Source organism: Podarcis muralis, chromosome 1 (genome assembly GCF_964188315.1).
Source record: "Podarcis muralis chromosome 1, rPodMur119.hap1.1, whole genome shotgun sequence".
In the NCBI taxonomy this organism is placed as follows: Eukaryota; Metazoa; Chordata; class Lepidosauria; order Squamata; family Lacertidae; genus Podarcis; species Podarcis muralis.
Window position 1 is genome coordinate 109,614,396 of NC_135655.1, and position 24,452 is coordinate 109,638,847.

At 42.5% G+C, this 24,452-nt stretch overlaps 1 protein-coding gene across 2 annotated transcripts in view; it reads left to right on the top strand.

The window, feature by feature from the left end:
- CERS6 (ceramide synthase 6) overlaps positions 1–24,452 on the top strand; it is an 82,185-nt gene that overhangs the window by 13,183 nt on the left and 44,550 nt on the right. For both annotated transcript variants that reach the window (XM_028747725.2, XM_028747734.2), the window contains exons 2-3: positions 9,182–9,287; positions 11,220–11,350. In XM_028747725.2, the coding sequence (XP_028603558.1) occupies positions 9,182–9,287; positions 11,220–11,350 (237 nt within the window). The remainder of the gene's footprint in view (positions 1–9,181; positions 9,288–11,219; positions 11,351–24,452) is intronic.

A 24,452-nucleotide genomic window follows, 5' to 3' on the forward strand; every position in this document is an offset into this window, starting at 1 on the left:
AAGTGCAGATGAGTTTTGCTGCCATCCCATGCATACCTATTTGGAGGTGAGCACTTTTGAACATAGAAAAGTGCTACGTAGTAATTGAGGGTGATGTAGCAAACGGGATGATGTCACAAAAGTACACAAGACAAGTTAGACTTGCTTCATGCTGGAATCACTGAAATGATACATTTGGAACGCTTCCTGAGTAGGCAGGCACTTCAGATGCAATTACCTAAAAATCTCCAAAGGCTGTTTCTGACACTGCCAGAAGCTACCATGGGGGGGGAAAAGTTTTCTTGACAAAATCATAGAATCATAGAATCATAGAATCATAGAATCATAGAGTTGGAAGAGACCACAAGGGCCATCGAGTCCAACCCCCTGCCAAGCAGGAAACACCATCAGAGCACTCCTGACATATGGTTGTCAAGCCTCTGCTTAAAGACCTCCAAAGAAGGAGACTCCACCACACTCCTTGGCAGCAAATTCCACTGTCGAACAGCTCTTACTGTCAGGAAGTTCTTCCTAATGTTTAGGTGGAATCTTCTTTCTTGTAGTTTGGATCCATTGCTCCGTGTCCGGAGCAATGTGGTTATTAACAATACCTATCTGACTTTACAAGTTTTATAGGTTAGCCCGTACACAATGTTGGTTGGTTTTAAATTGCCATACTGTATATTTAAAAAAAAAATACTGAAAACTTATGGCTTTCAATAAAAATCAATAAAAAAATCAATAAAAAAATAAAAATCGATAAAAAAGAAGCATATTGCCAATGGGATCTCATAAACGAGATCTCATGCAGGTATGTTCATTGCCATACATGAAATAATTCTGTCTTCCATAATATTCATTTATTAAAACACATTACCAAAGTGTGGATTACCCCTCTTCTCGCAAAAAGCCACGAACAAGAGGTCTGAACCTGGATTCTTTAGAATTCAAGTGAAACCAGCAACAGAATGTTGCAACACATCATTATCCTATCTCCTGCCCAGCGTTGCAGTCACTTAATCCGTTCTCCAGGATACCATAAGACATGGCACCCTCCAGATGTGGCACATCAACTCCCATTGTTCCTGCTGGCCGGGGCAGATGGGAGTTGTAGTCCTAGATATAGAGGGCACCACATTGGCTACCTCAGTTACAAGATGTAATAACATTCCACTCCTCTTTTCAGTTTCCTTCATTTTTCTTTTCAAACTAACACAACATGTTCCTTTTTCTGTAGTCCCGTTTTGGCTCTAATTGGCACTCATCATTTGAGTTCCCTATTAGAGGGAGTGATAGTGGCACAAAATAGCAGATGTCAAGAAAATGACTCATATTTTTAAGGTACTTGTAATGTCAAATATAATATTCTCTCTCTCTATATATATATACTTCCATTGTATAAGGAAGAGCATTTATCTTAAATCTATATGCCTTCCTCCTACTGTATCAATTATGAAGCTAACTCTTATTCGTCTTAAAGGATTACATATGTATTTAGGGAGTATGGCACACTGTTGTCTTGTCATAATTGTAAAAAACATGAATAGCTTTTCCAGCACTTTTCCTTCAGGTAGAAGAATTCCAAAGAAGGAATCCGTTCCTCTGTTTGGTAGAAGAATAGTGAAATGCTGTTTTTCTCTTCCCACTCTTCTAAGCAAGTGTTTAAGGTAATAGTTGTCACAGTGGGCACACGGTGACTGTTCTGAGGATTCACCCATCCATGTTGGACCTGATTCATGGATGCAGGTAGCTTAGAATCCAGGTGTATGGAGACAGTTCCACAGGGCAAGTAGTTCTCTGTGCCGCTACGTTGCTCCAAGTGCATCCATATTCATCACACCACTTTTAAAAAGGCATCTTTTGTTCCATCTTTTTAAAAACAGATTGCTTTATTTCTCTTTAGCCAGACCTTCGCTACACCCTCCCTCCCTTTCGATGCATAAAGTTTTATATGGGTTGTCCCTGAAACCCAGTCTTCCCACCCACCACTGTGCATTTGTTGTTGTGTGATTAAAGTTGATGGAACTGCATGCACAGTGAGCAGCTTCATGCAAACAGCTTGAATCTTGGAGGAGTCTTGTGTGGTTGTGCTTCAGGCAGGTACCATGTGGCTCGTTGCACACCTGAACTGACTCTTAAGAGATGGAGTGCGTGATAGCCATTTGGGCCTATCGTGAATGTTGCTCCCAAGCTGCTTTACAAGAGAATCCAGACACAGAGTAACTGTTGCAAGCATTTGCACCATCTTTTGGGGTCCTGAAACTCGTAAGTCAGAGGTGAGGCACTTGTGGGCCTCCAGATGTTGGACACAACTCCCTCCAGCAGCAATCGGAATGACAAGTGGATAGGGATAATGGGAGTTGTAGTTCAGTAACATCTGAAGGGCAATGGGATCCCCACCCGTACTCTACCCCCGTTACCTGTGACTGTGGGGGATGTAGCATTAGGAGTATGGACATTGTCTCCGTTCAGATATGCCAGGCAGCTGGGGAAGGGGAATAAGATGCCAGAGAGGGCCAGGAAGTCAGATTATCCTCCACCAGGGCCAGGGCCTTCTCAGTGATGGCTCCAACCTGGTGGAATGCTCTGTCCCATGAGACCAGGGCCCTGCTGGATTTAACTTCCTTCCGCAGGGCCCGTAAGACAGAGCTATTCCGCCTGGCTTTCAATTTGAACTTGGCCTGATCTTTTATGCCCCTTCCTTCCCTCCCCCTTCCCTTTTTATGAAGATTATCCGCTCTAGGATCCCACAGCTAATTCTCCCCTGGTCTCCTCACTGGCCCAAATAGGACTAACTTGGCCAATTAGCCCTGGTGATCATCTAATGTTTATTGGATGGATTTCCCCCCTAAATTGATTTTTGAATTCTAAATTTATTGTTATTCACGTTTTATACTGTATTTTATGCTGTTTTTTGTTGCATCAATTAAGTATTTTAAATTTGTTGTTAGCTGCCCTGAGTCTGGTTTTCTGAACCAGGAAGGGCGGGGTATAAATAAAATTTTATTATTATTATTATTATTATTATTATTATTATTATTAATATTTGGTGGCATTCCTATAGCAAAAATAATGAGTCTCCTAGCCTTTAGTTTCAGATCACTTATGTGACAAGCACAGTGGTATGTTCACTGAAGAAAAGAAGGAATAAATACTCAAGATTCCTCCTATAAAGCACTGGTATGCTGAGTTAAATGCATTAGAAGTATTAACATCCAGACCAGCACAAATGAGCAAATGTTTCTTCTCCACCCCAATTGTTTTGGAAAACTTACGCCTAAAGAACGATTTATTTTTAGATATTGCATCAGATGTTCACCAGCTGGCTGTGAAGTATTAATTTTTGACTTTGCAATACATCTGTATGTGCTTTTCTAAAATTGTGTTCTAACAATTATGAATGTAGGCTTACAACATTTGTATCTGTTGAATAATTTCTGCCCCACCTTTCTATTCCGAAAGAGACACTCAACGTGTCTGACAAGGTGTACAGTAGAAGCAACTCCAAAGATAAAAACAATTCCATCATCAAAGCTGCAATCCTAATCCTCTAGCCATGCTGCTGGAGGGGTTTTAGGATTCAGCATCTTTTGGCCTCTGCCAGCTATGCTCGTTGGGGCAAGATACTACAAGTTGTAGTAAAGGGTGTAGGTGAAATGGCTTCCCTATGCAAGAGGGAAGTAGGCTTGGACGTGAAAGGCAAGATTGGATGGAAGGCTAATGGTTTGTTTTCTGCATCTGACGAGGACTACAATTTCCCCTTCAGATTTGGTGATTCCGATTCATACCTCTTGCATTGCTGCAGTCAGCAAACTGTTCCTGTGGCTTACAGCCTGGAAACGCTAGCAAGTTTGGAATGAATAGCCTGTTCCTTCACAGAGATTACGTAGTTCCCTGAAGTGCAACTACGCTGGTATGGCTATGGCCATCTTTAGCTTTCTGCTCGCAACTGATGTTCAAGTTGCTTGCTGAATTGTTATCTTGACCTCGCTCTCCAAAAAACCTCAGGATTTTCACACATGCTCCCTCTTCCTCTTTTATTCTTAAGCAATCCTCTGAAGCAGATTGAGCGTGGTATTCAACAAATCTTTGCAAAGGGTAGACCTATTGCAGTTAATCAACCCAGTTAGTCATGGCCCATTTAATTTCAGTGGATCTACCCCGAGTAAAAGTTGGTTGAATGCCACCCTAAGCTGCTATCCAGTCTGCCTGTAATGCCATAAGTAGTAGCTTGGGAGCTGAACCATAGGTGATTGCCTTCTCCTTTCTATTTACCATAGGTGACGCGTGCATGTGTGTGTCTGAGAGGTGGGGAGTTTCGGAAGTGACTTTTGGATATCAAGTATGAAGAGGAAAGGGGTGTAGGCAGGCTGCTTTCAGAGTGTGGCAGGTAAAATATGAAACTTTAGTGTCTGAATGGGTGGCTGTGGGAAGTAAAGATATAGGAGATATGAAATAAGAGAGGTAGTGCTTTGGAAGGTGAGAACATGAGTGCCTGGGACAGCAATTGAATGGACATCTGGGGAAAATAGGCTATGGAGCAGGAGGCTGGGACTTTTAAAGTGTGTATTGTATCTATTAAGTACATAGTACTAACAGCTTAGTGGGTTAGACGGTCTGTAGTTACGTGTCATTTGCATCACTTAAACCTTGGAAGACATCGAAATACTGTGTAATTTTGGACAATTGTAACCATCCGTTTTAGCATAAATGGGTGCAATTCCATTGAAGTCTGAGCTTGAGCCACTTAAGACCCTCATCCCACCCACAAATGTAATCCTTGAAAGCGCCATCCCCATCCGCAAGCATTTGTCATTTGCCCTACATTTAATATAAAAGCTGCTCAGATATATCTGGCATACTTTACCAGTTATTTCATAAGCAGTACTATAGAAGGACTTGACTAAGTGCACAGTGATATCTGTTGTGTGTTTGAATAAATGTTTTTTCCCATATCTAGAAGTTGGGGTGGGGGAATATCCTTGAACGCTGGGCTTAATCTGGTGACCTGCAGTAATTTAGAAAAAAAAAACCCTTCTTTCTGGGTAACTGTCTCATTTTTTATTTTAAAATCCTGATTAGTTCAGTTACAAATCCAAAACAAAAGTCTGCCCTTTAGCGAGCAGAATGTAGGCAGTGTGAGGAAATCTGCTGTGAAACTGTTGGAAAAGGAACAGCATGTCTTTTTCAAAATACCAGTGGAAATGCCACTTCATATGAGAGACACTCTCTCCCCATCATGCCCTCTGTTTTTCCATCCCTTTGCTCTTTAGGAAATCACATTATGTCTTAAATCTACAAACCTGAACCAACCCAGACAGACTTTGCAATAAGTGCAAAGTTGTTTCTTTTCATGAGGGTTAGTTTAAGGCTGCTGATGGCCATCACCCAGTGACGGAGTTGTATTTACACTAAACTTGACTATCCTTCACATATGAAACACATCTCCTTTCTTGGAGATAATGCGTTCAACAGCTTATATTGCACATGATGGGCTCCTGCACATGGAGCTCAGTGGTTCCCAGGCACACACACCCCGGACCACTTGAAAATTGCTGACAGACCTGGTGGACCATCTGATTTTTTTGCCTGTTTCAGAATTGTAATGCACCGTACTTGTCCTCTCTTAGTTTCCTCCCTTTTTTTGTGCCTGCATCCTTCATTCCCACCTTCCATTCCTTTCAATTGCCTTCTCAGCCTCTTTGCTCTGTGCCTTTCCCTATCTTTCTGCCATCCATGGCGTCAATCCTCTAAGGAAGGCAAAGCCACCTTACCGCCCCATCACTTCTGCAGACCACCTGAATGAAGCTGATGGACCACTGGTGGTCCATGGACCACATTTTGGTGGAACCCTTGTCTAGTTGGCAGGTAATGAACTTCACCTCTTTGCGTTGCAAACAGAATTTAAAGCAGATCATGTTCTGTGTCCAATGAGTCAAATGGAAAAGAGCTATTGGATTTTTTCTTTTGAGTTCCTTGAAGACTTATGAAGGTTGCAGTACACTGGGGTCATTTATCTTAAGTCTTTTAAGTTGGAGGATTTAAATTAAAAACTGAGAAGACTTTAGATTGCTGAATAGCATCCATATTAGTGGTCAAAAAAACATTAACAAGCAGAATTGAGGTTTTGTTATCTCCCTGGGAACAACCTGAAAGACAAATGAGTTGGTGAAATATTGAAAGGATCTGCTACATTTGGTACTCATTCTAGTTGCGTCTGTAGTTATCTGATATTCTCAGGTGCTTTTAAACAGAGTTGCTACAGCTCAAATCCAGAAAATCTTGAAATTCCTTGGCAGAGAAAATGCTTGGGAACAATGGATGGATATACCTGTATACCTGAAGGAGCGTCTCCACCCCCATCGTTCAGCCCAGACACTGAGATCCAGCGCCGAGGGCCTTCTGGCGGTTCCCTCATTGCGAGAAGTGAGGTTACAGGGAACCAGGCAGAGGGCCTTCTCGGTAGTGGCACCCACCCTGTGGAACGCCCTCCCATCAGATGTCAAGGAAATAAGCAGTTATCCTCTCTTTAAAAGACATCTGAAGGCAGCCCTGTATAGGGAAGTTTTTAATATTTAATGCTGTAGTGTTTTTAACATGTGATTGGGAGCCGCCCAGAGTGGCTGGGGAGACTCAGCCAGATGGGTGGGGTATAATTAAGTTGTTGTTGTTGTTGTTGTTGTTGTTGTTGTTGTTGTTGTTGTTGTTGTTGTTGTACACCCACCCACACCTGAGTGAATTGTGTCACTCATTGCCATGGAGGAGTCTGACCCACTGCACATAGTCGTGAGAGCCATTTGACAAAAAGTGGCATTCGGTTCTAGCTGATGTTTGGATGTGGCCAGCATGGAATTTAGCTTGCACTTGCATTCCTCTATCTATCTATCTGTCTACCTACCTACCTACCTACCTACCTACCTACCTATCTTTGGGAAGGAGCTGCATTTCCATAGGTGTTTGTGGAGAAGTCTATGTATGTGTTGTGTTAGGCATTAGGACTACAAATGAGATCTTCTGGGACTGATACACCACAGTGGTACCTCAGGTTACATACGCTTCAGGTTACAGACTCCGCTAACCCAGAAATAGTGCTTCAGGTTAAGAACTTTGCTTCAGGATGAGAACAGAAATCGTGCTCCGGCGGCATGGCAGCAGCAGGAGGCCCCATTAGCTAAAGTGGTGCTTCAGGTGAAGAACAGTTTCAGGTTAAGTACGGACCTCCGGAACGAATTAAGTACTTAGCCCGAGGTACCACTGTATTTACATTATTTACATTAAAGCCTCCCCTGTGGAGTACAGCCTATGGTGACAGCCCCTGTGAGCTTGGTGCTAAATATAGACAGGAAACAAAGACAGTGAAGGGGGGGGGAGAGAGACCTCTGGACTGTGTGTTTAATTAGGTCCAGCATTTGGCCCACAAGGCCATTTACCTCAGTGCATGCCCTCCTACCTAACACCTAACATATGATGTGATGGAGACACTCCCTGCAAAACTGACAATGCCTGAAAATCCCAGTTAGCCTGATCACCAGCACCTCCAAATGCATTTTGATTTCAGATTGCACAGAAAAGGAAAATCTGGGAATGTCACCTCTCCATCATCGCCCAGAAATATATATCTCCACCTTCCAGCAGTGGATCTGCTAATCAACCAAGATAAAATTCCAGCCCTGTGCAACACAGCAAAAGCACCGATTATAAATACAAAGTGCAGGGTGGAGATATAAAATAAGTAATTACAGCTAATTGCCTATTGGTACTGCATGCCAAAGTTGCAATGGTGCAAGAAAGCTCTGGCTCAGATGTAAACATGACTTAAGTGTTGTGATCATGGGAACCAGTGCTGGCGTATAACCGCCGCCTCCTCCCCAGTCGGCATTCTCATAATAATAATAATAATAATAATAATAATAATAATAATTTATTATCTGTACCCCGCCCATCTGGCTGGGTTTCCCCAGCATCTCTGGGCGGCTTCCATAGAAACCAAAGATACAGTAAAATATCACAGATTAAAAACTTCCCTGAAGTTACATTCACTGGAGGTCTCCAGGCTTCACTGATAAACAGAAGTGTTGTCAACAGCTCCATTCTAATATCTGATTTGATTTTTCTTGGCTGCAACTCAACAGTGTTTTATTATTTAATTAATAAGTGATAGACTTCACCCCACCCTTGGATCTAAGCTGCTTCTGTATGATGGATTGCCAGCTATTTCACCCCACCCCTCTGGCAAGTCTCCCGCGCCAATAATGCTAACATGATACGCTGAAGCTTTCCCCAACTTGTAGGACTCAAAAGTTGGATGCGAGAAGCCTTTTATCAGCTGCTTGCTCATCATGGAGCTGATATAGGGGCCTGGAGTCCTGTCCAGGCATATTTGCAGGAGGCTCTGCAACTGAAGGCACAGAGCAAAACTGAAGGTTGCTTCCTAATCTAGCTACTTTGGGATATGAATTGAACATAGCTTGTGTTAGACACTGTCCTTGCTTATCCATTTTGAATTCATCTGTGTTTGGCTTTTGCCACTGAGAGGGAGAGGGAGAGAGTCTGTTCTGATGCAGTGAATACCCAGTCAGCCAAGAGAAGCCTGATTAGGGGAGATAAATTTCTGCTGCAGCTCAGGAATGCCCTGGCACAATTTTGTCTCTGTGTGTACTTGGCTACTATGTGGTATGTGGATATTGCCATGGTCTGCTAATGCGGAAATGCTTTTCTTTTTGTATATTTGATGAGCTGATAACGAGAGAAACTGCTCTTGTCTCGGCCACCTCTCTGTAAAATGAGCTTAAATTCCTATTGGGTGTTAAGCTTTCTCTGTCTTTAAACAGAGTTCATTAGTATAATCCAGGAATTCCTCTGTAATTGTGAGCTTTTCTGTTTTAGTTACAAGCAACAGCAGCAGAGGTTAATATTCCGGGGTTTTTTTTTTTACTTCTCTAAATCTTCAGCTAGAAACACAAGGATCTGTAGAGTAAAGCTTCAGAAGTGGACAATCAGCCTCTGTAATACTCTATAATTATTATTTACAATTTAGCTTCTGCAACACGCTTTCATCCTCTCCGAATAAGTTTGATGGCAGGGGGCCAGTTGAGACATACTGGGAAAACACATTCTCCTGCTATGTGAATTGCAGTGAGCTGTTTTGATTATCTGACCGCTTGTGTCTAATTTTCCCTCTACTTTTTTTTTAACATTGTAGGTTTATAGCCAAGCCATGTGCCTTAGGCCTAAAAGTCCAGGCCAATGGACCACGGAAAGCTCAGCCTAATGCTATTCTTGAAAAAGTCTTCACTGCAATTACAAAGGTACAGTATGCACCTAAAAAAAATTGTTTACTTTGGGAGAAGGGATAGGTTTGTCATGAAATATGAAATAACTTGGGTTGGAGTGGGCCCCTTGGCAAAATGCCATTTGGTGGACTTCCTGATGGGCTTACTGTTTGGTAGCAGTGCTCTGGGGAGTGTCTGGCTCTGGGGGCCACCATTTAATGCGCTGGAGCGATGCTACATTGTGAGTGCTGTATGAAAGTGCTTCAAGACCCAGTCACCTAGCTCAAGGTGGCAGTAAAAAAGAACTGATTAATGTTTTAAGGGGCCCAGTGCAATTCATCTCCAAGATCCAAGATTGGGATGTGGGTTGCACGGTATATATGTATATTTATACACACACACACACACATATATATACACACACAGTATATGTATATGTATATATATATGTGTGTGTGTGTGCGCGCGCGCTGAACTTTCTGCAACCTTTGTCCTTGTCTGAAACTACTGATCAGATAGAAAGATTGCAAGATTGGAACAACAGTGTTAAGCTTCCGATTAGATATATTAACAAGGTACATGCACAAGGTACATGCACTATCTATCATGGAATAGAATCTCAAAACCACAAAGGACGGTTTGTTCTTGTTCTTCATTATTCTTTGCTTCCAGGTAGGTCTGAAATCGTTCATACTTTTTTGTATGCCTGTTGGCAGATTTAGCGACCTGCAGGGACGCGGGTGGTGCTGTGGGTTAAACCACAGCACCTAGGACTTGCCGATTGTCAGGTCGGCGGTTCGAATCCCCGCGGCGGGGTGCGCTCCCGTTGCTCGGTCCCAGCGCCTGCCAAGCTAGCAGTTCGAAAGCACCCTCGGGTACAAGTAGATAAATAGGGGCCGCTTACTAGCGGGAAGGTAAACGGCGTTTCCGTGTGCTGCTCTGACTCGCCAGATGCAGCTTGTCACGCTGGCCACTTGACCCGGAAGTGTCTGCGGACAGCGCTGGCCCCCGGCCTCTTGAGTGAGATGGGCGCACAACCCTAGAGTCGGACACAACTGGCCCGTACAGGCAGGGGTACCTTTATTCCACCTGCAAATCTCATTCTGATTCAATTCTTAACTTCAATGCAGCCCACTGCCCATGTATGGTGGCCCTCCAGAAGCTCAGTTAAAGCTTTCTGCTGTGCAACAGGAATTACTGCCTTAGAAAAACAGACAGGATACTTAGAATCCTTCATTCACTCTTTATTATCATTTATTGCACCAGTTGCAGACCTTGGCATATTTAAGATCGCAACCTGCATTGCCAAGGAGCTTTTCCTCCCTGTTTGTAGAGTCACATTAAACAGGTGGGTCTTCCACCTGCTCCACCCCACCCCACCCCATACATGCACATTCTAAAGGAGTGCAACTGTAACATGTGATATTGCTGAACATACGGCTCAGCTTTTAAGAACATTCTTTACATGCAGCTGTTGAATATTTATGAAAAGCTTACAAAACTTGGAAGCTCTTTGTCAGAGCTGCCTTTTATAATAGCACTCTTAGTTTGTAACGCACCACAAATATTAATAGGCTTTATACCCAAGTAATATGCCTACATTAGGAGCATTATTGCAAACTTTAAAACACACGCACACACATACCTTTAATACATAAATTAAACGCCAGAAATGTGGGGTGAACCAATGTGGCCACTTCCTGCTTGCAGTATGTTTTAGTTTTAATGATGCTTTTAACTTTATGCTTTTGTAACTGTTTGTTTTCCGATATTCTGGGATCACTACCTAACTGATGAAGAACAGTCTGCAAATAAAGTTTAGTTATGGGCTAAAACAATCTTCTCCAACCGGGTTGAGGGAATGTTAGTCATTAGCTTGTAGTTACTAATTGACCTTATGCTATCCTGTGTCATGTGAAATGTCAGTAAAGGAGTGACTTCTTGATCCTTTCCCTGTTTGTTTGGTAGCATCCAGACGAGAAGAGGCTTGAAGGGCTTTCCAAGCAACTGGATTGGGACGTTCGCAGTATTCAGCGCTGGTTTCGACAGAGACGCAATCAGGAAAAGCCGAGCACTCTGAGAAGGTTCTGCGAAAGCTTGTAAGGAACTGTTCCTGCCTCCCTCCTTTCCCTTTTGGGTCTGTGCAAACTGGATTCTTTGTTTTGCTCCACTGCTTATTTTTTATTTTTGTCCCACAGTCAAGGATAGGCTCCCTCCCCACTTGCTTCTCATAGTATAGCATTGCTTCATAACTGCAGTGCATGTGGATTGCAAAATCATTTCAAACACAGCTGAGAAAATCAGGTGTAATTTCTAGCTATGTAAAGGAACCAGGATATAAGGAGAACAGATTTGTCATTTAGCTGGTTCCCCACATCCAAACTCAGTGCTAGCTATTGTACAAGGCTGGCTCTGCAGCTATTGAGGTGGCCTGGGATTCATCTTAGCAGAACCTACTTAATAGGGTGATTAGTGTCCCTTATGCCAATTGTGGGAAAATTAGAGACCTATGGGCCGAATTTACCGTATTTAAACCCTGACTGCCAGTCAGTTACCTGCTTTAGCTGTATCTGTATTTTAGCTGTATCTTCTTAGCAGCTATAAGGAGCCAGACTAAACAACTTGTTTCCTGCTGCCCCCACCTAGGATGCTCTCCTGGCTTCTGATTTTTAGCCTCTGCCAGCCAAGAGCATCTTGTCAGTTGTGGGGTAGGGATGTAAAATGGCTTATTGTTGTAAACAAAATCTGCTCTTTTTCGCTTATGGTGTATGCAAGAGCCCGCATAGAGTCCTTACGTGGGTCCCCTATTGGTAGGAGAAAATAACAGAGGCCAGCCAGAGAATATTGAGAAGCAAAGCAGCTAGTAAGCTTGATCTTTATTGATCTGTTGCAACAGGGTGCTCCCCTCACACTCAGGAAAGGAGGAGGACCCAGAACAAAGGTGTGCCTGCCCTTATATAGACATTTTAAATTCCCTGCCCTGGAGCTCAAGACCACCCCTCCCTCCCTCCCTCCATCCATCCATCCATCACAGAAGGGGTGTAACCCAAGACCACCCCCCACAAACATCATACCTATATCACAGAAAATGTGGTCTACAACAGAAATTTGAATGTTGTTGTTTTTCCTGTCTGCCAGGTTATCTGATAATGCCTTATCTGATTGCCTTTCTTGGTAGTCTGCCCATTCCTTTGAAATGGTGATTACCCAATTCCTGTAACAAGGAAGGTTTTTTCACCTCCTCCCTCCTTGCAGAGAAACATTTGGTTAGCTTGGGAGTCAAAATGGTTTCAGGTTGGTCTTCCTGTGCTGATCTATGTAGGTGCTTGGTTGGTACATTTGTGAACATTTCTTATATATATAAGACCTTAAATTTTATTATTACACTATCATTACTTTGTTCTAGTTTCACTGATCTGCCAGGTCTCCTGGCTGCTGACCATTGGGTAGACTGTTACCTGTGCTTAGTTTCCATAGTAGCCCCATTATTAATATGTTGGGGAACGGATCAAATCCAGCTCTGGAAATGAAAATGGAAATATATAAAATGATTTGCCCTATGCCTCTCTTCTTGAAGTCTATTTCAAGCAAGCTCTTTTATTTTGCCTAAAAATCTCAGGAGCTGATCTCCTTGCGCTCAGATTTGTCAGCTGAATTCTTATCGCTTTCCAAAAATTTGAATTAAATTTCTATGCTAGCAGGTTTAATCAGGGCAGAATGAACACTTAGATCTAATATTTTAAGCAGATTTTGCTTTAAGTGAACCTGCCATGCTTCCAGACACCATAGGAATGGGACACTGCTGCTAAGTAGAAAGGTGGCTGAGCCAGCAGCAGTCATTTTTGCTGGTGAACTGGGGTGCTCTTATGCTGCATTGGGGGGTGGAGAAGGGGCTGTACCATCAGTACCACCATTAGGGGTGGTGCCAGTCAAAATAGGAGGGAGAGGGCAAATGAAGTCCACCTCAGGGCCTCTTCCAACTAGACATTCCCTTCTCCACTCCACGCCAACAGGGCGAGGTACCATCAACTGCTCAATGGAGAGGGGACTAATGCGTTTTTAAAGTGTTAGTATTGTTTGCTGTGATTACATTCTACGCAGTGGTTGCTAGCTTGTAAGCTACCACAGAAGGATTTGTGTCCTGAAAGGGAGGATATGAATATGTGCAATAAATGTTGAAGGTAAGGGAATGGTGATTTTGAACCAGTTTATTTTTAGAATTTCAGGTATTAAGAAAATTATTATAAATTATCTCATCCGATAGAAAAACAGGTAATATTCAACTCTTTAGGCAGTATCCAACGTATAAGTTGGATAGAGAAATAAGATGAGGTTTGTGAAGCACCTAAAGAACTATTCAATATATAATTTATAAAACCAAGGTTCATAAAACGTGCAGGAGCATAATGTGCTACTTGAACCAAGCCCTCGCCTCTCAGATTATTCCGAGGTTACTGAAGGTGCCTTTAAGTTGCTGTGATCTTGGCCTTGTAGGGAAAAGCTGCCTCTTCAGTTGAACACAGTTTCTAATTCAGGGCTTTTGTAATATTCATGTCCTCTGTTGTTGCTTCCTGCTTAGTGACCTGTAAGACAACGAATGAAAGTGCACTATGGCACTTTAAAAAATTTTAAAAAACTTTGATTTGTGAGTAACAGAATATGAAGAAATCAACCATATAATTTTGAAAAGAAATTGGAAGTTTTGAGTCAAAATTTTTTTTGCCACTTATTTGCCTTTTTCATAACATGTAGTTAGGCTTCTGAAAATTGGAGCCCCGTCGCATTGAAACTTACTATCCAGAGACCTGTGTTAGTTCCAAATGTGCAACCTTTTTAAAGAAAAAGAACAAAGCAGCATTAGAATGCCCTTTTGAGAACACCTGGGATGAGAATTGTTCTCATGGTTTTGTGGCTTCAGTGTTGTGGCTTCTACCAGATACTGCATTTTGCATATTTATAAGCACGATGCACCTTCCTGTGTACATCGTGTCTTATGCTACAAATCTTTTGTCAACAGGTTGACCAGTTTGGTAGCAGCGGCCTGCAAATCATTCACTCCTGTTTTAGTCATCACCACAATAACCCCAAGAGAGGTTAGACTGAGCTTTGAAAAGACTTTGTGGCTAAGCAGGAATTTGCACCTGGGTCTAGTCTATAGTTTTCCTGCTCAGTGTTTCTAGCCCAAAACAGCCTATGGACATGATCTGGAGGCAAAATTGCTGGGGAATAGCCATACTACATGTAAGTCGATTGCGGAGTAGGCCCCCGAGAGACTGATGGTACTTATGAAAAGAGGAGAGTTGATGTTGTCTTGGCCCCCGTTCCCCAAACTTTATATAGAATTTGATGGGCAGCAAAGCCAATTTTGCAATAAGCTCAAGGTGCCAGGGAAGAAAATGCCCTTTCATTTGCTTTCCCATCTCATCTTTCAATACTATATAGCAGCCACGTCCAACTTCCAAGAGACTGCGATCTATTCCCACTATTAAAAAAACCGGCAGTGATCTACCCATTGGATTGATCAGAGTTGTTGAGCTTTTTGGGGGGGAGGATGAGCCAAAATTGTTGAGCTTATTGTGGGGGGCAGTGAGCCGAAGTTGGTGGGTTGAGGGGGGGCGGGATTGACCGGTAGATAGCGATCAATCTGTTGGGCACCCCTGCTATATGTGGTAGGTGGAATTGCCTTGATGAATCCCTGGAGTGTTCCACCCTAAACAGAACAGCCAGATCCTAATGAGGGCACTTGGAGGAAATGGCTGCTTTTCCTCTTCTCTGCACTAAAGAGGTAAACACGGCTGCTAAATGTTTAAGCAGGCGAGAAAGCATGAACCATTCCTCCCATACGTTTCACTGCTCCCTTGAACGTCTTTTCAATAATTAACTTGTACTCGACGTGGCCTTGTTTTCTAAAGCTTCTTTCACCTCCCCGATAACTCTTGTGGCTCAGAAGACACCGCTTTTCAGTTTTAGAGAATAATCCTTCAAAACATGTGTTATACACGGCGAGTGAATTGCACGTGTTACTTGCTAAGGGGGTCTTACAACCGTGAGGGGCTAAGGTCTGGAAACATCTCTTTTACCAACTAGTTTCTGGGTTTTGGGGGAGGGTTTGTTACTGGGTCCCAGGTAAAAGGTGCAGGGAAGAGGGGGAAATAAAACAATGGGAGAAATTCCATTCATGCAAGTCCAGTGGCATATAGTTCCTTATCGACAAGTGCCCACAGAAGATGAAAAAGGTGAGGACATACACTGCTAGCAGCTTCCTGCAGGTGTTGTCCTTACCTTACATTTTTTTACCTCGCAGGTGATGTCCCTTTATCTTGCAATATACAAAAAAAAAATTGTCTTGTGTCTTCTGGAAGCTGCTCTGTCCTCTTATCTCAGCTAACACTTCTTTATGACACGGAGTGTGTGAAGCAGATAACAGCTTGTCACCACTGCATAGCCATTAACATTGTCTGGGATTTTGTCTTAGAGAAGATTATGGAGATTTAAAAAAATTTAACATGTCTATATTTTTTCCTACTCCCCCCACCTTTTTTTGGAAGAAGCTGCTTGATTACGATGTTTGTCATCTCTGAGAAAGCAATAGCCTCTTTCGTGGGCTGAACAGGTTTATTTGCTTTCATTCCTGTTCTCCTCCTCCCTCTGCCAACTTGGCACAGAATGTGGCTTTGTTACAGCCCTTATCGAAAATTAACAGACCCAAATACACCATTCTTCCCTCACAACTCCCACTGTATTAGAAGCACATATCAAGATGGAAAGTGACTTGCTTATCCCATTAGTCTCTCCACTGTGGTAGAGGCAAATTATCTGATGATTATTCTGCTTCTCTTGCATGAATGACATGCCAAACGTGCTCCTGGGAGGAGAGGACCTGCAAAGCAAAGGAAGCAATTTGCAGGCTTCATTTAGGTTTCTCTAAAAAAAAACCTGGACGAATCCTTCTACTAGAGTTTTGTCCCTTTATAAAGCGACTCCTAAACTTTATATGATGATTTGACTAGGCTTTTAAGATTATTTCAAACTTGATGACTTCAGTTTATTCTCTATTATTCAGAGGACTGAGAATGTGCTGCTTTTGGTATTCCACACAACAAGGCATTTCTGGAGCAGGACTGGACTAGCATAGGACTCACTATATCCTGAGCCAGCCCTGCAGTTGGCATGGTCTAATCCGGGGCTCTTTGCTGCACTGTCCCAGGAGTGGGCATCAGTTCTGGACACCTGAATGGAGGTGGGGTGGGGGCTTTTCTTTATTCCTACAATATTGCTCTAGAAGACCACTTGACAGGGGAGGGGGGCTGTTTCTGGAAGTGGGAGAAAATCTACCGTTCATTTCAGCTGTAGGAAATACTTTGAAGTTTAAATGGCAGCTGTGACGTATTATATATGGTATGCAGTAATAGCTCTGTCACTTATTTGAGAAGCGTGAAGCATGTCTAAGACACTTCCTTGGAGCCCTGTGCTTTCCTTAAAAGATAAGTACTTTTACCTTATCTCCTTTGCCATCCTCCTACGCCCAACCTTGATGAACTGAGATGCCATGTGGCTTCAGGCAGAAAAATTTATTAGTTGTGCCACGTTCCCTATTCCGTGGGAACATATGGAAAGAGATTAGTTACCTTCTTAAAGGCCTCCTATCTATAGCCTGCTTTTTGTTGTTGGATCAATGGTTTTTTATCTATAGGTGTGTGGCTCTTAAAGTGGCTTATTCTACATGTTGGGCTTTTTTTTACACAAATGTAAATTCTGTTTACTTAATAATGCCAACTGCTTTGGCTGCCTTCTATTTCTTTAGCAGTCACACTATACTTTTCTAATATTTTGTTGCATGTTTTTATGTTTTAAGCCACATGAGTAGCATAGTGTCCTGACTAGTGGGTAAGTCATAGTGATGTGTGTTAGTGGCACCAATGAAACAATATAAGTTGGCAAGTTGAAGACCAGAACACCTTCAAAAACAACCTTCCTGAACATGTTCCGTAAGAGAATGCAGACATTCAGCTTCTAGCATTGTAAAACCTTCATAAAGATAATAATAATACCATCATCATGCAGGGAGGAGAGGGTGGATTGTTCCAGCTGGCAAACAGCAAAGCTTCTGCAGACAGACTGATTGCAGTGTGATTTTTGAATCCCACCCAAAATATTTCTTTAATAAGATTGTCTAGTATAAACGTGCTCATAGGCAACACTTTCCACAAGCATACTTGAGACACGCTTTGCGGCCACAGTGTGCACTGAGTAAAGAACACATCAAAGTGTTAGAAAGGACAGGGATGATTTATAAGTAGCTTAAACATTTCACTGCTACCAGTATGCCCCAGTGATCGATACCAGAGAAAGAAAGAAACCCAAAGGGCCAACAGATCTCTCCACTTCAGCCTTGGCTTCAGAAATTCCCTATTCTGTGCTGTTGCTCCTTATGCCCGTTAAAGCTCCCTGCCCCCAAGGCAGCTGCATATCAGATCCTGTGCGTATCAGATCCTACCATAAACATGCAGTGCTGACTTGGACCATCAGTTTCATCCTTGATGGTCTCAGTCTGTTCAGTTTCGGCTGAACATCCATCCAGCTATAAGAACTTTTTGTTTCTCTTAGCTTAGTGAAATCTCTCCCTGATCCTGTCAACAGGGTTGCTGAGGAATTGCTCAAAGCAAATAGCACACTTGCAAAATCCATCTGATTATCCGTTTGGCTATCTTTACTTCGTGGGTGAGTTGTGTTCTCCTCCCATTCTCATCCCCATGAAGGCAAGACACAGGGACTAATTAACGTGGAATATACAGTGCCCTTGGAGGTAGAGGTTGTTCAGCCAGAGTGATTTCCAAACAGTTGTTCTGCATTTCTTCCAAGAGCTGATGTCTTTATATAAAACTACACAACCGCTCCCCATGCCTTCCAAAAGGCAATTCTTTTTTGTTAAATGGTAGAGAAAAGCGGGTATAAAACATGGTTGATTTGCAAACCACCATAATGTTGGCGAGTTAGATATTTTACTAACCTTTTGTGGCTCACCTATCTACTTTATTAAATTTATTTAACTAATTTATATACTATTACTACATTTTAAGGGATGCGGGTGGCGCTGTGGGTTAAGCCACAGAGCCTAGGACTTGCCGATCAGAAGGTCGGCGGTTCAAATCCCCGCGACGGGGTGAACTCCCATTGCTCGGTCCCTGCTCCTGCCAACCTAGCAATTCACAAGCATGAAGTGCAAGTAGATAAATAGGTACCACTTCGGCGGGAAGGTAAACGGCGTTTCCATGCACTGCTCTGGTTCGCCAGAAGCGGCTTAGTCATGCTGGCTACACGTCCCAGAAGCTGTGCGCCGGCTCCCTCGGCCAATAAAGCAAGATGAGCACCGAAACCCCAGAGTTGGCCACGACTAGACCTAATGGTCAGGGGTCCCTTTACTTTTACCTTTACTACATTTTAGCTGCTTATCAGTTAGGGGAATTCATAGCCACCCAAGTGATTTTAAAAAAATCAAAAATCAGAACAATGAGCCCATTAAAAATAAAGCTAGATGGTAAGTGTAAAAACTGAAATGATATTAGCTGAATCCAGTGCTATTTTGCTAGAAAAAGAAGTGCTGGAACTCACCATGAACACCTTCCTCATTCTCTTAGAATGGCAATGACACCCACCTGTGAGGTGCCGGAACTGAGTTCCAGCAAGTTCCAGCTGGGAAAAAGCCCTGACTCAATCCAATTTAATCCCCTGGCAGAAGCTACAATTATCCAAATGGTGATCTTGCACTCACAGAAATGCTTTTGATCCAGTGGACACCTCTGCAAACAGCAGAGGATTGGTGATGGCCATTTCACTCTTTGCCATGCCATATTCCACCTTGTTTTGGAGAGAATTATAACTCTCTGGAGCTAATTTTGGGGGAGGGGGAAATTGACCAAAGTCCAAAGTTGAGCAGCAGTCATTAGATAACCTGTTAGTCCATCTATTTTCTTTAAAAATCTGCTTTCCGAATTGAGAATTGTTCTGTAATTTAAATGCTGCATTTTGCAGACATGGCTGAGTCGTGGCAAAGTACTTCCTTGCTGAGCACTTTTCCTGCATTTCCTCCAGATGATCAAGATCCATTAGTGTTTGCAAAGCCCTCCCTAGAAATACGCTCTTAGGAAAGAATTGCATTGAACTGACCTTGATTGAACAGGTGGCCAGAATAATTAGGCAGCTGGGAACAGCTGGAGAGGGGTTCATGAAATTTTATTTTTTAAGAAACATGTTTGTTCAACTGCGTGTTTCTGGCCTACTTATCCAGCCGTACTATATTACTGATGGCATACAGCTACAAAAATGTAGTGTATTGTGTTGTATCTCTTCTCCCTCCTCCCCCAACCCTTGGGTTTTTGGCCTCACTAAATTTTCCTCTGATGATCTCAGAGATGCATGGTGAGTATGTTGGCTTAGGATAACACTGGTCTCAAGTGATGCTGTTACTATAAAATATTAAAGCTACTGTTAAAATCCTCAGCCAAGAAGAAAACCGGAAGCCAGTCAAGTCTCCAACCACATACCGTATTTTTCGCTCTATAAGACGCACCAGACCACAAGACGCACCTAGTTTTTGGAGGAGGAAAACAAGAAAAAAAAAATTATGAATCTCAGAAGCCAGAGCAGCAAGAGGGGTCGCTGCGCAGTGAAAGCAGCAATCCCTCTTGCTGTTCTGGCTTCTGGGATAGCTGCGCAGCCTGCATTCGCTCCATAAGACGCACACACATTTTCCCTTACTTTTTAGGAGGGAAAAAGTGAGTCTTATAGAGCAAAAAATACGGTAATTCAATAGAAAGATTTTGCTTTGCATAAGTTACCTGCTACTTTGCATATTTTAACAAGAGCCTTCCTTTTGCAGTGGTGCATCTCCCTGTTCTTTTATATATATATATATAAAGTGTTACTGATTTTCATAGTAGTACATAGAGTCTCGAACGCAACACAACCATCAACAAACAATGTAGGTCTGCTGAGTGTAAACACAGCAATAAATTATTTGAGTCCTACAATCTTCATGGCAATCTTTGTTTGTGACAACACCACATAGTTGCGTGGGCCACTGGAGTGTCTCCATGAGTATTAACATAGCTGATAAATGAGAATCATATTGCATCAAACGGATAATAATAATAATAATAATAATAATAATAATAATAATAAACTTTATTTATATCCCGCCCTCCCCAGCCGAAGCCGGGCTCAGGGCGGCTAACAACAATAAAACAGTACAAAAGTACAGCATAAACAACACTCTAAAATCATTCATTATAAAATTAATTAATTCAAGCCACTGGCAACCATCTCATTTCGCCCTATCTAGGCCAACTCTCCTGTTTTGGGTCAGATGTTTGGACAAGGCAATGTTCCAAATTTGATCGTACTGTCCACAATTTGTGGGAGTTGTTTCTCCTTTCTACTATGTAAATGAGCTTCAGGCAATAACAATGCAAGCAAATCTTTGTTTGAAAATAGCTAATATCTAAGTGGAATGGCTGATCGGTAAAAATATTTATCTCTGAGAATACCTCCTTCTGAAACATTTGAGCTAGAGGAGTGCTCTACCACAGCGATCTTCTTTCACCACATCTTTGCCAAAAGAGAGGAGGAACATTCTTTGCTAGATATGAGAGTTTACAGGAGTCCAGTGTCAACACAATATTAATTTTAGGATAGCTTTCTGTACTCTCACAGAAGTGGTATATAGAGGAGGGTTTGACCAAACTTTTCCCCACTGTTCCTAAGATTGTTTCCCCACACTTTCCTAATACCCTCCGATGTACCCATGGTCTGCTCTGTTAAATTCATGCAAATAGCATAAGTGAAATCCTTGTGTTGGGAGTGAAGTAGTAGCACAATAGCATTTGTATACCATTAGGAAACAGATCCCCTTCTCTCTTCAGCTAATGCACATCATCGCCTGTGTTATTTGAAACAATTTAGGTTTGCGTCCTTCAGTTTATCCCTTTATATGCTATGCAGTCACAGGCTTCCCCCTGTGGATGAAATCTTCGATACTGCAAATCCCTTTGATACTGCAGCCTTCAAAATGTTTATATACTTACTGTTGAGCAGAATTTTGGATGGTCCAAAATGGGAATTATCAATAGTGCTTCTTCTCTTCCATATCAGTAGGTTCATTTTGAGAAATGGTTGTTCACCTTATGAATGGCTGGCCAGCAAAGGTATGATAATGGCAGTGCCTGAACCTCAGAAGCTGGGGGCAGTGATTTGATTTGTACCCATGGTATATCATTATAGTTTGAATTAAATGTTTTAGCTAAAGAGCCTTGTAGTGCAATTTCAAATTCGGCATTCCTAGATCTCCCCTGACTCGTGGCATATAAAGAGTGCTGTTGCAAATCCCTCTCTTCTTACCCATTGTGATGAATTTGTCCAATTCTTCCTGCCATTAAATAAACCACTTGTAAGTGATCAAGGCAAAGTGGGGCTATAACAGACCCTCCAAGTGTCCCTATTTTCCAGGGACAGTCCTGGATTTACAGAAGCTGTCCCGGTTTCTGATTTGATCCTGGAATGTCCTGTTTTCCTTAAGGCATTCCTGTTTTCATCAGATAAATGTTGGAGGGTATGGATGTCCCTGTTTCCATTAGAGAAATGTTGGAGGCTATGCTATAAAAGGAAGAAAGGTTTCAGTAAAATGGACATCTTTATGGCCGCATTTCTTCCCAACCATACCAGGTTTCATTTGTTCCAGCTGTTTAGGAAAATAGCTTACCATAACTGTGCTAACACAGCCACATCCCAAAAGCTTCTATAACATGAATGATCAAACCACAAGTATCTTTCCCTTGCATGCATCAAAAGGGCAATATGAGAAATTTTGAGTAGTTGATCCCTACACCCGCCATGTTGTGAAATTTGTCTAGTTCAAGTTTCAGCAGTTTTAAGCCAGCAATTAACTTGAGTCTGTCTGCGAGGCAGGGAAGGGAAGATCTCCCAGGGTGGGAGGCTGGGAGAAGAAAGGGAAGCTCCTGTGTGGGATAATGATTAAGATCTACCTCTGATAGAGGGCTCTCTATATATTTTTTCTCCTTCCTTCCTTTCTCCTCTTTCTTCCTCTTCCTTTTTATTTAGATTAGTTTGGTTTTTAATGCATTGTATATTGAAAAGTTTTGATAAAAAGTATATCCAAAATATATATTTTAAGGTTAAAAAAAAAGCCCTGGATACTTTTTTTAAAAAAAACCCTTCTTATGAAATTACCCACTTACAGAGAGTTAACTTCAGTGATTGATGAGAACCCCAATTAGCAAGAGTTCTAATCATACAGGCCAATATTATTTTGAAAAGTAAAACCATTTTTGCATTGGATAAAAGCCCTGGATATTTCACCTTCTTGCTGATTTTAATGCTTAAGCAATCATGCAAAAATTAATCCTCCCGCCCTTCAGCTGACAGCATCTTTGAGAGTGGGAGGATTTAGATTGCATGGGAAGAAAGAGTTTAAGAATACTTCCCATAAATGTGGTTGTTCACCCACCTTTTCATGCAGGATCTGATGAAATTTGGAGTGTTCCCTCCCCAGTGTTGCATTAAAGTAAAAACATACACCAGACATTCCACTTAGAGCTTTCCTGCAGAACATATCATTTGTGCCTGATATTACGGTACTTGTTTCCTATTCAAGATTTGCATCTTAAGTATTTGCTTAAGAGGTTGTACGGGAAGCAAGACTCCTGGCCTTTGAACTTCCTGTTTTGCAGTGAACCCGGCAAATCGCCCTCTTGGGTGCTCCAGCATAGGCGCCGACTCCATGGGGCTTGAGGGGGCTCGAGCCCCCTCAAAAATTCGTTTGGGGGGGCTCCACCCCCCAATAATCTCCGGCGCCCCTCCAGCAGAGCGCCATCGCCGCCCCTCCCCCAGCCCAAAATGCACAGGGAGGGGCGGGCTGCATGCCTCCTGCCCTCCCTCCCGAGCAAAAGCTCCACCCAATTTCCTTTGGAGCTGATTAATAGGCGCAGCACGCTCTCCCCTATTCGCTCACGAGGAGGCGGCGCCACTTTATTTGCATATTCATGAGCTTATTTATTATTCATGAGCTTTCCCGGGCCCCCCCAATATTTTTTATAAGTCCGCGTCCCTGTGCTCCAGTGCCCGGGAGGGGTCCCAGGTGGAGATTAATGAGGGGTAAGGGGCATGTCTCCCCTAACCTTTTGAGGGTATCAAAACGGCACAACCCTCAGTCGTCTGTTAATGCCTTTTGGTGTGTGTCTGTGAGCGGGGATGGAAATCTCCGTCTCCCAGATGAAAAGGCGAGGGCGCTGGGCTCATTGGCTCTATCCAAGGACAGCCCCAGCAAGCTACCATGGCAAGCTGTGGAATACCCTTGAATTCAGACATAATTGGCAAGTGAAGAGGCACCGCTCCCCAAAAAAAGATCTTGATTTATGGTGGAGGAGAAAACATTGGGAAGGATTTTTCCCTAACAAATGAAAGCCGCTGATTAATGCTTTTCATGAACGGTGGAAGGAGGAGAGGCAATACTTTTAAGTCATGTTTTTTTCGGGATCTGTGTTATCTACCCTCCCCTAAAGCAATGGAATGCAAAGTTTTTGGGAAGAGTGGACTTTAAAGATACCTCTTTGCAATGGAATTTTTTGCCTGTTTGTTTTTCCTAGAGTAGATGGTGTCATAATGAAGGCATGATTGTTCAGGTTGTGTTGCTCCGGCATACTACCCCAAGTGTTTAGCGACCCTTTATCTCCCCGCCCCCTTTTTTTTGGCATTTTATACATTGTCTTCCGCACAGCAGACTTCATCAGTGGGTCCGGTCTGCTGTGTCAAAGGTAATGTGATCCTGAGAATTCCATGGGCTGAGAGTTCTTTGCTTTGATGTGGATTTTGTATGAGATGCCGGTGCCTGTGATCCCACCCATAATCCCCTGAAATAACCACATGGGTATATGTAACCCTATGACAATTACAAAATCTTTATCAGATTTGGCTGCTTTGTTTGCTTCCCTTTCTGGTCAACTATGGAAATTGCTAAGTAACTGCAGAAGTTACAACTTGTAATTTAAAATGTCATTCGTGCTTGCAATTCTGGTCTCTAAAGCTGTTTGGAGATAAGCCAGCTGACTTCTTTTTGTTCTTCGCAATTTGCAATATGTAATTTTAAAGCTTTTTCACATTGTTGGTTTCAGAACATTTTGAATCCTG